The sequence below is a fragment of the Cricetulus griseus genome, chromosome 2 (assembly GCF_003668045.3).
Source record: "Cricetulus griseus strain 17A/GY chromosome 2, alternate assembly CriGri-PICRH-1.0, whole genome shotgun sequence".
Taxonomy (NCBI): Eukaryota; Metazoa; Chordata; class Mammalia; order Rodentia; family Cricetidae; genus Cricetulus; species Cricetulus griseus.
This window is the reverse complement of record NC_048595.1, coordinates 330,579,821-330,591,365: the sequence shown is the minus strand read 5'-3', so window position 1 is coordinate 330,591,365 and position 11,545 is coordinate 330,579,821. Positions and strand designations below refer to the sequence as shown.

Below are 11,545 nucleotides of genomic sequence, written 5' to 3'. Positions count from 1 at the left end.
AGTAGGCCATCCTTATGTGAGGAGCTTTTTAAGAACTGGGTGGTGTTTCTTAACTCTGAGGTGAAGGAGGTTTAGAAGAAACAGACTAAAGAATTGAGGAGCTAATGGATAGTAAGTAAATAAACAGTATATAGACTAATTTTAAAATTCTTCGAGTAAAAGACAGGCAACAAAGTAGCTTAATGAATGGTGAAACAAGGATTTTAGGAGCAAGGACATTTAAGTATATAAGCAAAAGGGAAGGAGGCAACAGAGAAGTATCAGATGTAGCAAAGAAGACTGAAGAGATGTACCTTATACACTTATTTCTCTTATTACTTCCTACATTTTTTCTAACTCCACCTTCCTAATTTGGAGGGGAAAACCCATTCTGTTTCCATGATGATACTGCTCATCTCCTGAAGGCTGTTCTTGCAGAAGAGGAAGTCCTTAAAGGCATGGAATCTGATGAGTATGAGTATGAACTAGTGTGGATCTTTTAATACTTAACACCTACATAAAAATTTGCAACTTTGTGCTAGGTTTCTTATTTGAGTGAACTAACTGCCTCATACTGTCTCAAATTCCAGTCGGACATGTGAAACAATTAGACAAGACTAGAAGGCATGATAAGATTAAGTGTTCAACTCTGTGCTTTTCTATCTCACTGGATAAAAAATGAGAACCAACATAGGTAGGGGAAGACTTCAAGGAAGAGATGGAGTATCAGCCTTAGTAGGAAGAAAGGACATAGAATTAGTACAACAATGTCACATCCTTCTCTTCTAATGCAGTGAGATTAATGGTGCCTTTGTAGGAAAGAATATCCTGAATGCTATGTGTGGTGTGTGGCTTCAGAAACAACTAGTTCCCAGAGATACAGACAAAAATACATAAGAAAATTGTCCTTTTCCTTCTCTTCACCCACACTCTTCTAAAATCTAGATTATCTTGTCTTCTGCTATGAGTAAAAAGAAAAAAAGTATAAGACTATGTATGCTACATCAAGGAAAAACACTATACCTGACAAAGCAAATTGGGGATAAAAACAAGTAAAATCAAAACTTATAAGGAGCATAGTTCAATAAGAGGTAGAAAATTCTGGTTGTGTTCTCACACTGCTGTACACAAAAAGGAAGAATGAACCTACTCCATGTACACATCACCTAACTCTATGTCCTGTGCTCAGTCTCTGGGTCTGGATTATGCATGGGAAGATGTGGAAGACAGGGGTGTGCTTAGGAGGCATGGAAAACTGGAGGGCTGGCTCTCACTGTGGCTGTGGTCTAGGGTGGCATTTTCATCTGAATGTTCCTATGACACACAGAAGGATCTTGCTGACATGCGGACTATGCTTCACTGGTTCTGACTAAGCCCCACACATTCCTTTTTACTAAGCTCTCAGTGATGCTGATGATGCTGATCTGTAGATACACGTGTTTATTAACAAGGATCTAGGAGATGCTGTCAGACAACTTTCTCCCCTCTCCATCTTCGAATAACAATAATGGGAGTTTTCATAAATGAAAAGGTTTTACTCTATGAACATTTGGTCACAACAATTTATTAATCTTCTCCAAAACATACTTTTAGGGAAAATGACTTTTGGATTTTTAGAAAATGAATGTGGATGGTTATGCAAATTCGTTAGAAATGGGTCCATCAGTTTGGTGACCATTTAGATGTATAAAAGTTATCTCAGTGTCAGTTAACAAAGTGTTACAACTCAGTGTACAATGTGATATTCATTCTGTCCTAGATGACATCTCTGAAGTCTGTTTCTAAGATTATAGCATTTGGAGAGTCTGTCAGACAATAACCTCAAATCTCCCAAAGATTTAGATAATTCTATAATGGACTTCACAATCAATACTACTGTAAAGTCCTGGGTGGGAAGAGGGGAATAAAAACAAAAATTGTAAAAAATTATTCTGTACATAATATTTCAGAAGTCTTCTCTCGGGATTTTAGAGCCAGTTCATTCCTGGAATCCAAGGAGAGAAGGCAGGGAGCATAGAGAGTTGGAGATCAGCTTGGACTTCATGAGACGCTATTTAAACAAAGACAAGATCTTAATGCTTTCTTCACATAGCCATTATGGGATTAGGTCAGATGGCCATGGTCAGGTGGTACCCACTCCTTGCCCTTGGCAGACATCTAGTGAATGTTAGAGGCCACTTGCTTTTTTCAGTTTTGCTACTAAGATTGACTTTTACCATATTTTTTTAAGCTTTCAAATTTCTGAGTATCTCACAGCTGATCATTGTTATAAGCAACAGATTACTTATACATTTTTATATTCTAAAATAATAAGACATACTTCAGAAAATCATGAATCTATAAGCTATGGCCCCTAATGCTAATCTGACCTTTATTATATTTTCAGTCCTTTCCTAATTTTTAAAAAATATTTATAAGACAAAACAATGAACTGTAATAGCATGTGATCTGTAAAGGCTAATTTTTTATTTATAAAAGGAAAGGCTAAACAGGAAACTATCAGGTATATATATGAACATATTTGTTTTTTACTCCTAAAGAAAATGTATGTAAATTTTTTTCCTTTGTAGCTTCACTTAGAAATTAAACAGACTAGCCAGAATCTTACGTTGTTAGTCAATGATCTAAGCTGTTGTTTCAAAAGAAATTTGTCTTCCTCAGAGCTCTTAGTATCTGAGATAAGCAAAAATTAAAAACAAAGAAGAGTGCTCCAAGTTATTGTCAACAGAGTTTCAACAATGTCTATGCCAGAGTAGATAAGAATGAACAAGCCTGAAACACATATTAACTACTACTTTGACTTTGCATGATGCCATCTTTGGAATACCCCCATCAAAAGGTTCAACCTCTGGGGGTTGCCCTGGTTTTTGGTGTTTACTGTTCATTTCAACACAACTTTAGACAAGCAGCAGAGCTTTGCCTCTTACCAGCGCCTTGTCTGCAGGAGTGGTGAGCCGGCTGTAGTAATGAATCCGCTTGTTCAGAGCAGAGGCATGGTCACTAACCCTCTGAATGACACCATTCACATTGACGATGTTTGTAGGCTCTATATAGAAAGGCCTAAAGAAGGGAATATATACTTGACAAAAAACGTTCAGGCAAAAATTCTGGAAGTCAGCCATTGCAGGGAATAACTTCTTGTCCTCCATTTGAAATGGGATGCACAAAGGCAAGGCATTCACTTCTCACTTTTGGTGGGAAAAGAAAATGTCATAAAAGAAGTATTATCCTACCCACAGAATACAGCTTTTGTTTCATAATGCTTTTATTTTAAACACACTTGAATCTTAAGGGGTTTAGCAACAGAGGAGAGAGAGCAGAATAAGTTTAACAAGTCATTAATGTGAAATATAGCAAAGAAAAAATGTATCAGCTGTTGTCTCCAACAATGTGGCTTAGAAACAGCTTTGATTAGTCTTTTAAAATACTTCTGGCACCATATCAGAGAAATTATAGACAAAAATGTCCTTTTACTGAAGAGCCTCTACTCCTTCTATAAGCCAAAGTTACTTCCTTTGACAAACAAAATCCCTGCTTCTTGGTTCATATCCTAATCAACCTCTTTCTTTGTGTGACTATCCAGAGTGGGTCAAATGGAGCATCATGGCACTAGAGAGATTGTGCTTCACTTACTTTCCTTGGATCTTGTTGCATACTCTACTACCTATTATGTACGTGTTTGTTTCCTCCCTGACTATGTCCTGATGAACTGCAGACTCTGGATTTCAACCAGCGTCTCCAGTCAGCCCCTTAGTGTCTGTCTTTCTGAAAGTCCCTCACTTGCCTTCTAAGTTTTCAGTAATAAACAGTCCAAATGGAAAGACAAGGTAGAATTGCATGGAGCATTGCATTCCTCTGCCAAGTCTCAGACCCTTTGCAGTGGGAAATAACACCGTGCCCCAAACTGTGGCTGTTACTTTTTCACATTATACACTGGAAAGAATAATGAAAACCAAACCCCACGAGACAATCCTGCTCTCACACGGCTCTTTTGCACTCCCAGTTCTGAGAGAAGCTTGTGACACACTGAGGTTGGTTACTGACTTGGGAGACTGCTGATCTAATCTTGTGGGGTGCAACTGAAAATCCAAGTGAATGAAACTTGGATTTCTGCTATTTTTCTAACAAACTCTGTTGATATGGTAGGTGTTGAGTTTAGTCTTCTCTTTCTGACATACAGAACCTTTGAGTCACTTGTTATTTATTCTCCATGACAACAACCAAATAAAGATATCAACTAGTCAATTTAATGAATAGTAGCTAGAGTACTTATAAAAGCAAATACATGGCAGTGAGATCAACATGACATATTATACATCAAACATACTGGCTAATGTATTGAGTGCTATCCATAAATTTTAAGGGGATATAGTGAAAATAAACGGTAAAAGGCTAAACAATCACTACATATGCCTAATATAACCACCACTCTCCCTAAGTGTTGTGATGTGATAAATTATTTCTATTTCTACCATGACACTCAGTGATACTTAAAGGCAATGTAAAAATATTGATATCTGGGGTTAGGGTGATGGTCAGTTAGTAAAGTGCTTGCCACACAGTTTGAGGAACTGAATTTAGATCTCCAGCATACACAGACAAGCACAGAGGCCATGTCTTTAGCCCAGTTCTGGGGAGGAGACAGAAACAAGTGAATCCTTGGAGCTCACTGGTTGGCCAATCTGGACAAATGGTGAGTTCCAGGTTCAATGAGAAACCCTGTCTCCAAAGAAAGGGTGGAGTGCAATGGAGGAAGACGTTCAGCATTGACTTCTGGCCTCCAATACACAGACACACAGACACACAGACACAGACACAGACACAGACACACACACACACACACACCCCTGGTAGATGCTACATTGGAAAGCTAACACTCTAAAGGACATTCCTGCAAGATCAATGCAAATAAAATTCAAGAATGCTAACTTAACACAGATACTTAGGCTACTAAAAATTAGGTCTAATATAGGTAGAAAGAGGTATAGATATTATTGTAGCTTTTTACTCTGAAATCCAATGGTATTAGCATCAACCTCTGGGTTGGTTTGAAGGTCTGCTGAAAAGCTGTCTGGGAAGTGCTAGATTTCTTGGCTCCTGCCTCTGACTGAAGCGTTAACTGTACCAGTTTAGTTGGCTCGGGTACTCTGAGAACAGAATGACTTTGAAAGTTTTTCTTTTCCAACCGTTTTCATCGAGATGTTGAGTGCCTGTTCAAACAAATATTTTGGAAGTTTTTCAAAACAGATTCTCTCTAAAAATATACGATTCAGCATATTTCAGTGAATTATTAGAAACACATGTCTAAAGCTTCATTTGAGAAAGTGAAAATAAATTTCTAAAGTGAACTTTAGTTGGATCTTAAAATACTTTAAAAATGAAGAATACTACACAGAAGACAGTGCTCAGGATAAAAAGACTAGAGCTTTCTTCTTTGAACACTTTCATTTGACTGTATCTATCAGTGTTACTTGACATTTGACATGTAGTTCATCTGTAGCCACTGAAAACAAAGAGGGCATTTTTTTTTTTTTTACCTTGTAAATATTTATGGTTATACCAAAGAAAAGTATTTTAATACTGAGGAGAATTTATAAAATGTTTAAAAATATGATTCAATTCTCATGTGTTCATTTAATGTACTTATAAACAAAAACCCTCACTCCTACTAACACCTTTTTTAGATTCTACTCCTTAAATTCCTTAAAATCTTTTGGCTTTTCAGTCTGTCTCCACCCTTCTACTGCCTAGCCATGCTTCTGTGAGGTTAAGTAACAACTCTATGATTCATGGGAAGACTAGTACCCAGTATGGAAAACTTGATTTGAAATTGCCCACTTATTCATATCCCTATGAAGTTGAGGAATTCCAACACCTGACAGACAGGTGGGGTAATTTGTTTAAAAAAATGACAAGGCAATCAAATATTCCAGAAATGTTATACAAACAAATTTTCAAATAACAAGCCCACTGTACTTGCTTCTACCTGCTTGGTAAAACACATTAAGTTTCAATAAAAAGTACAAAAAGAAATGACTCAGGCCATTGAATCTAGAGAGTCCTTCTGCTCCTAGGGGATGAGGGTGAGCACTGGCCTACTGGCATGTTTCTCACTTCCTCTGGAATGCATACAACATCATCTGTGACAATAATCCTGCTCTACAATCCAGCTTTAAACACAGTTGCAAAGGCTGGGTCTATATAAGTTTCTTCTCTACTTTGGCTAGTTTATTGTTATTAGTCTTCAAATTATTGAATAAATATTATTTAAGTTCCAACCAAGTAGTAGGCATTTGTGTGAGATATTAAACAATGAATAAATCATAGAACCCCAATGACTGTACAGTAACCTGCTGCAGAGATACATAAATAAGCGATTTAGACCCAAAGCAAGAAACCACGTTTCCACATACAACAACAGGAGCAAGGCAATGAGGAGGACTGTGTGATGCTTGATGCTTGGTCTATGTGAGCAATGGGGTAAAGGACACAGAAGAGGGAACTAAATCATCTGGTAGAACTTTGAAGAAGTTATAGGTGAGCTGAATCTTAAAGTCTGAAATAAAGGAGTAAGTCAGATATGGGCAATAGGAGAAAAAAAGTGTTTCAAAGAATGGAGACTAGGAATGAAACTCTCATGCCCAACATGTATAAAGCCTTAGGTTCATTCCCTGAACACACACAACACAACACAACACAGCACAACACAACACAACACACACACACACACACACACACACACACACACACACACACACACACACACACACCCACTCACTCATACATACAGAAGACAGAACCAAAAGGAAAAAGTATAAAGGTATATTTTAAAAAACACATGTGGGTCAGTATATGAAGAATTTCATGTGCTAACAAGACTTTAGTCCTAAAGGAAACAAGCTTTCATTTCTGTTTCTCTGATTAATTCTCAAATCTCTAAGGGTGTCATGGAGTTCATAGGCATTTCTCTATTCTCACTCCATTGATGGGTTCATCATGTAACTTAAATTCATGCATATGCTGTCCGGACTGAATGGCTGTCTTGCGTATCCAACTGTTCCCCACTGTGTCTCCCTTATCCCATCTGTTGGACTTTTTACTGCCTACCTCATTAGCTTCCTCACCATCCCTGAAACACTATGAGCCCACAGCCTCTTCAGGACCTTTGTTATTAATTTCAGGTAAAACAAAGTCTACGAAGGCCTTTTATCTAGATACCTGCACAGCTTATTCTTCATTTCTTTCAGCTCTTTCCTAAGCTGTTCCTTGCTCAAAAAGGCATTTGATTATTATGTTCAACACATATAAAATTTCAACCTCTTTTACACCCTTGCTATCTACCTCTGCTCTGCATTTTCTCCATTATAGTTACACTACCTACTATGACAGACAAGTAATTTTTGGTCCCCTCTGGTGAGATGCAAGCTCCATTTAGGCAGAATTTTTTGGTCAGGTTGGTCACTAACATATTCTTAGAGCCAATAGTTGTATTTGACATAGGAGCTCTACAAAATTCAGTAAGTGGGGGTTGAGAATTTATCTCAGTGATAGGTGCTTGCCTAGCAAGCACAAGGCCCTGGTCACAGTCTTCAGTTCTGAAGAAAAAAAATGTGGTAAGGGAATACAGAATAAACCAATACCTTAAGAAAAATGTGTGTGTGTGTGTGTGTGTGTGTGTGTGTGTGTGTGTGCATATTGTGCATGTAGATGTGTGCATGTGTGTGCATGCACGGAGACTAGAGGTTGACACAAGGGGTCTTCCTCAGTCAGTCTCCGTGTTATTTGTTGAGAGGATGAACCTGGATCTCATCAGGTTGGCTAGGCTGACTGGCCAGTGAGCTCCATTGCTGGGATCAGACACCTACTCCAGCTTTTACATGGTGCTTTGGATCCAAACTCAGGGTCTTGTGCTTGTGTGCAAGCACTTTTATGGCATGAGCCACCTCCCCAGGTCCAAGGGGAACGTTATTTGGAAATAACTTTAGATTGCTACACAGAAATTGGAAAAACAGTACGGACAGTTGTGTTTCCATAAACCTGGGTTCCCCTACTGGTGGCATCTTCAATAATCAGAAGATAAGCTAATGAAAAATATGAGACAATTCTTTCAACTTTTCTATAGGCTTATTTTTTTTAATAAAAACTTGGAAGGAAATTTAGAAGGAAACTGAATCAAAGTATCAAAAGTTGCACAAACTAGGCAGCAACCTGTAAGAACACTAAACAGTTATAAATCTAACCTATTAACTATGAATGCACCCAATGTTTCTCTCTATTTCCTTCTGCCCACCGAACCTTCCTACTGAGATCTGTGATGTACTGGGTCCAGAAAGGCTCCTCCTGTAGTGTGTAGAGACCCTTCAATGCAGCTTTCCCACCAGCTGGTCAGCTCTTCCATTTGGAAGAGAGGGATTTAGTCCACTAACTCTTCCTCTTCCTCTTCCTCCACAAAAAGATACAACATCTTTCGAGGGCTCTTTCCATATCCCCCTCCCTCTCCTCCCTCCTCCCTCCCTCCCTCTCTCTCTCTCTCTCTCTGTCTCTCTCTCTCTCTCTCTCTCTCTCTCTCTCTCTCTGTGTGTGTGTGTGTGTGTGTGTGTGTGTGGTCTGTGTTTGGAGCACAGAAAGCTGCTTCAATTTAGAGATTAAAGTGAACAAAGAGAGTGTTATAAATGAAGGAGCACACAAAGAGAGGAAGTTGGGGGACTACATACTGATTGAATCCAAAGATTACACCAATAATACCAGTATTTTGAGCCTTAACAGTTGTATGGAATCTCAGGCATGGCAGCTCATGGCTGCAATCCTAGTAGTCAGAAGGACATGGCAGGATGACTGTTGTAAGTTTGAGGCTAGCCTGGGTTATATAATGAATTCCAGCCAGCTTGTGCTACAGACAGAGAGACCTGTCTCAAAAAACTAAACAAGAACAAAAATTGTATGGAATACAGAATATACAAATAGTATATTACAAGTACTAAATGTAAAAAAAGATCAGCAAGTTTCAGTACTACCACCTAATTACTAGATGACATTGAAATGAATTCAAAATCAGCCTAAATGATTGTTATATATTATTTTTAAAAAAAGCATATTAGAGGCTTTTTTTTTTTGGTTGCGGTTTGTTATTTTTTGTTGTTGTTGTTGTTGTTTTGTTTTTTGGAGACAGGGTTTCTCTGTGTAGCTTTGGAGCCTCTCCTGGCACTCACTCTGGAGACCATGCTGGCCTTGAACTCATAGAGATCTGCCTGTCTCTGCCTCCTGAGTGCTGGGATTAAAGGAATGCGCCACAAACGCCTGGTGTGGTTTGTTATGTTAAATTGAACTTTTACTGTTCTGTTAGTATACACAACTTAAGTTTTATCAACATTGCTTATTTCTTACAATTAAAGTTTCTTAGCTGGTCGGTGGTGGTGCATGCCTTTAATCCCAGCCCGCGGAAGGCAGAGACAGGTGGGTTTCTGTGAGTTCGAGGCCAGCCTGTTCCACAGAGTAAGTTCCAGGTCAGCCAGAGCTGTTACAAAGAGAAACCCTGTCTCAAAAAAACAAAAACAAAAAGTTTCTGTGGTGTACGTCAATTTATAGGGTATATGAAATAAAATGCAAGTAAACATATAATTTGCAAATGAATGAATATATGCATACGTACATATACGCAGTCCAGTTTTTAAATTGTTAATGTTATTTTCCCCCATTATTTTCTCAAATTATGTATTTATTTTATGTGTATGAGTGGTTTGCCTGTACATATGTCTATGTACCAAATGAGTGTCTGGTACCCACAGAGACCAGAAAAGGGTGCTGGTTCCTCTGGGACTGGAATTTTGGACAGTCGTAGGAAGCCATGGGGATGCTGGGAACTGAAACTGTGTCCTCTGGAAGAGCAACTAACTAATAACTCTTAATTACCATTCTCTCTCCCCTCACTGTTACTTTTTAACTGATAAAGAATGGTATGATGGAGCAGGATTAATATTAGATAATATACAATAAATATATTATAAAGATATATTTATATTAGAAAATATAAATGCTATAAACACTTGGTTGAAGGGTATAAATTCCCTATTTTAGATTCTAAACTGTTAACTTAGTTGCAAGTAAACATCTTTATCAAAAACATATGGGAAAGATCTTGAGGTGAAAATTAATTCTCAGGCTCATATTATCCTAATTAAATATAGATTCTGCTAAGAATGAATTTCAAAATTATTTCAATGCAATTCATGTTTCAAATTTTGGCTTTCAAGAATGCCATAGATTATTGTTTTAATTTTACTGTGCTAAAGATAGAAACATATATTCTCTCTAACACTACAAAATGATCCAAAATAGAAAATCAAGGATTCAGTTTTTATTTTCTTTTTCAGTATTATCATGGTTGAAGGGCAAGAGAGACACATAAACACTAGAAATGTCACAACCAAGTTCAGATTGACAGGTGTACCTGAAGGTAAACATCAACAAAATGTGTCTTCATTTTCATCTAGGTTGATGTCAACATTGATGCCACCACTTCACCTCAGCTTCTATCTTGAGAAAGCGAATCCACATAGGACATAGTGGAGTGACATTCCCCAAAAGGAGATGAGGAATGTGGGAAACTTCAGTTTCTCCTTCTCCAGTATAAGTGAATGCCAAAGTAAATCAAAATAGTATCAGTATAGTTAAGTGCAGTAATTACCAGGGGTATCAATGTTGGATTTTTTATAACAAAGCACTTGTTTCAATTATAAGTAGGCTTCAGCTAGCAGAGCCACGCTAATTGTTATTCTCTCTTTTACATGAATCAACCAAAACATTTCTCAAAATACAAAATTTCCAGTTCTGTAACCTAACTATTCCACAATGGGGGGAGGAGGAAGTGGGGAATAAGAAATATGATAGGCTAAATTTAACTAAATTTTAGCACTGACCTAAAAATGACTTTCCTGAGAAACTTGGAAGATATTAAAAGAAGGTAAAGAATGTATGTTTATTATATATATATATATATATATATATATATATATATATGTATATTACTAAAACTGCCTTTAAAAAATGCTGCCCAGTGTGGTCTTGAACTCCTAGTTCAGACAAATGCCACTATACCTCGCTTGTTTTTGCCATTTTAGTACAATCATTCAGAAACTAAAAACCAAAACCCTGAACACTCTTTAAAAAGATCACTGAATCCAGGCAGTGGTGGCACATGCCTTTAATCCCAGCACTCAGGGGCAGAGGGAGGCCGATCTCTGTGAGTTCAAGGCCAGCCTGGTCTACAAAGTGAGTTCTAGGACAGCCAGAGCTGTCACATAGAGAAACCCTGTCTCAAAAAAAAAAAAAAAAAAAAAAAAGGACAATGAGCCTCTTAATCATTCCCCTTAATTCATTTTTTTCAAACATTTATTTATTTTATACGTATGGGTATTTTGCTTACATGTCTGTGTACCGTACATGTGCCTGGTGCACTTGGATGCCAGAAGAGGGCATCAGTGAGCTGCCAGTGGGTGCTGAAAATCGAACCTGGTTCTTCCATAAGAACAAAAGCTCTGAGCCACTTCTCCTGCCCGTCTCCCTTATT

At 37.8% G+C, this 11,545-nt stretch overlaps 1 protein-coding gene across 7 annotated transcripts in view; it reads right to left on the bottom strand.

Moving 5' to 3' along the window:
• Slc38a9 (solute carrier family 38 member 9) overlaps positions 1 to 11,545 on the bottom strand; it is a 79,031-nt gene that overhangs the window by 44,601 nt on the left and 22,885 nt on the right. For 3 of the 7 annotated variants that reach the window (XR_003482493.2, XM_027401465.2, XM_027401466.2), the window contains exon 3: positions 2,907 to 3,039. Coding sequence is in view for 5 of the 7 variants with exons in the window: in XM_027401465.2 (XP_027257266.1) it covers positions 2,907 to 3,039 (133 nt within the window). In the remaining 2 variants the exon portion in view is untranslated. Of the gene's footprint in view, positions 1 to 2,906; positions 3,168 to 4,987; positions 5,190 to 11,545 lie in introns of those variants that run through there. The other 4 variants (XM_027401468.2, XM_027401470.2, XM_027401472.2 and 1 more) reach the window with 4 other exon arrangements.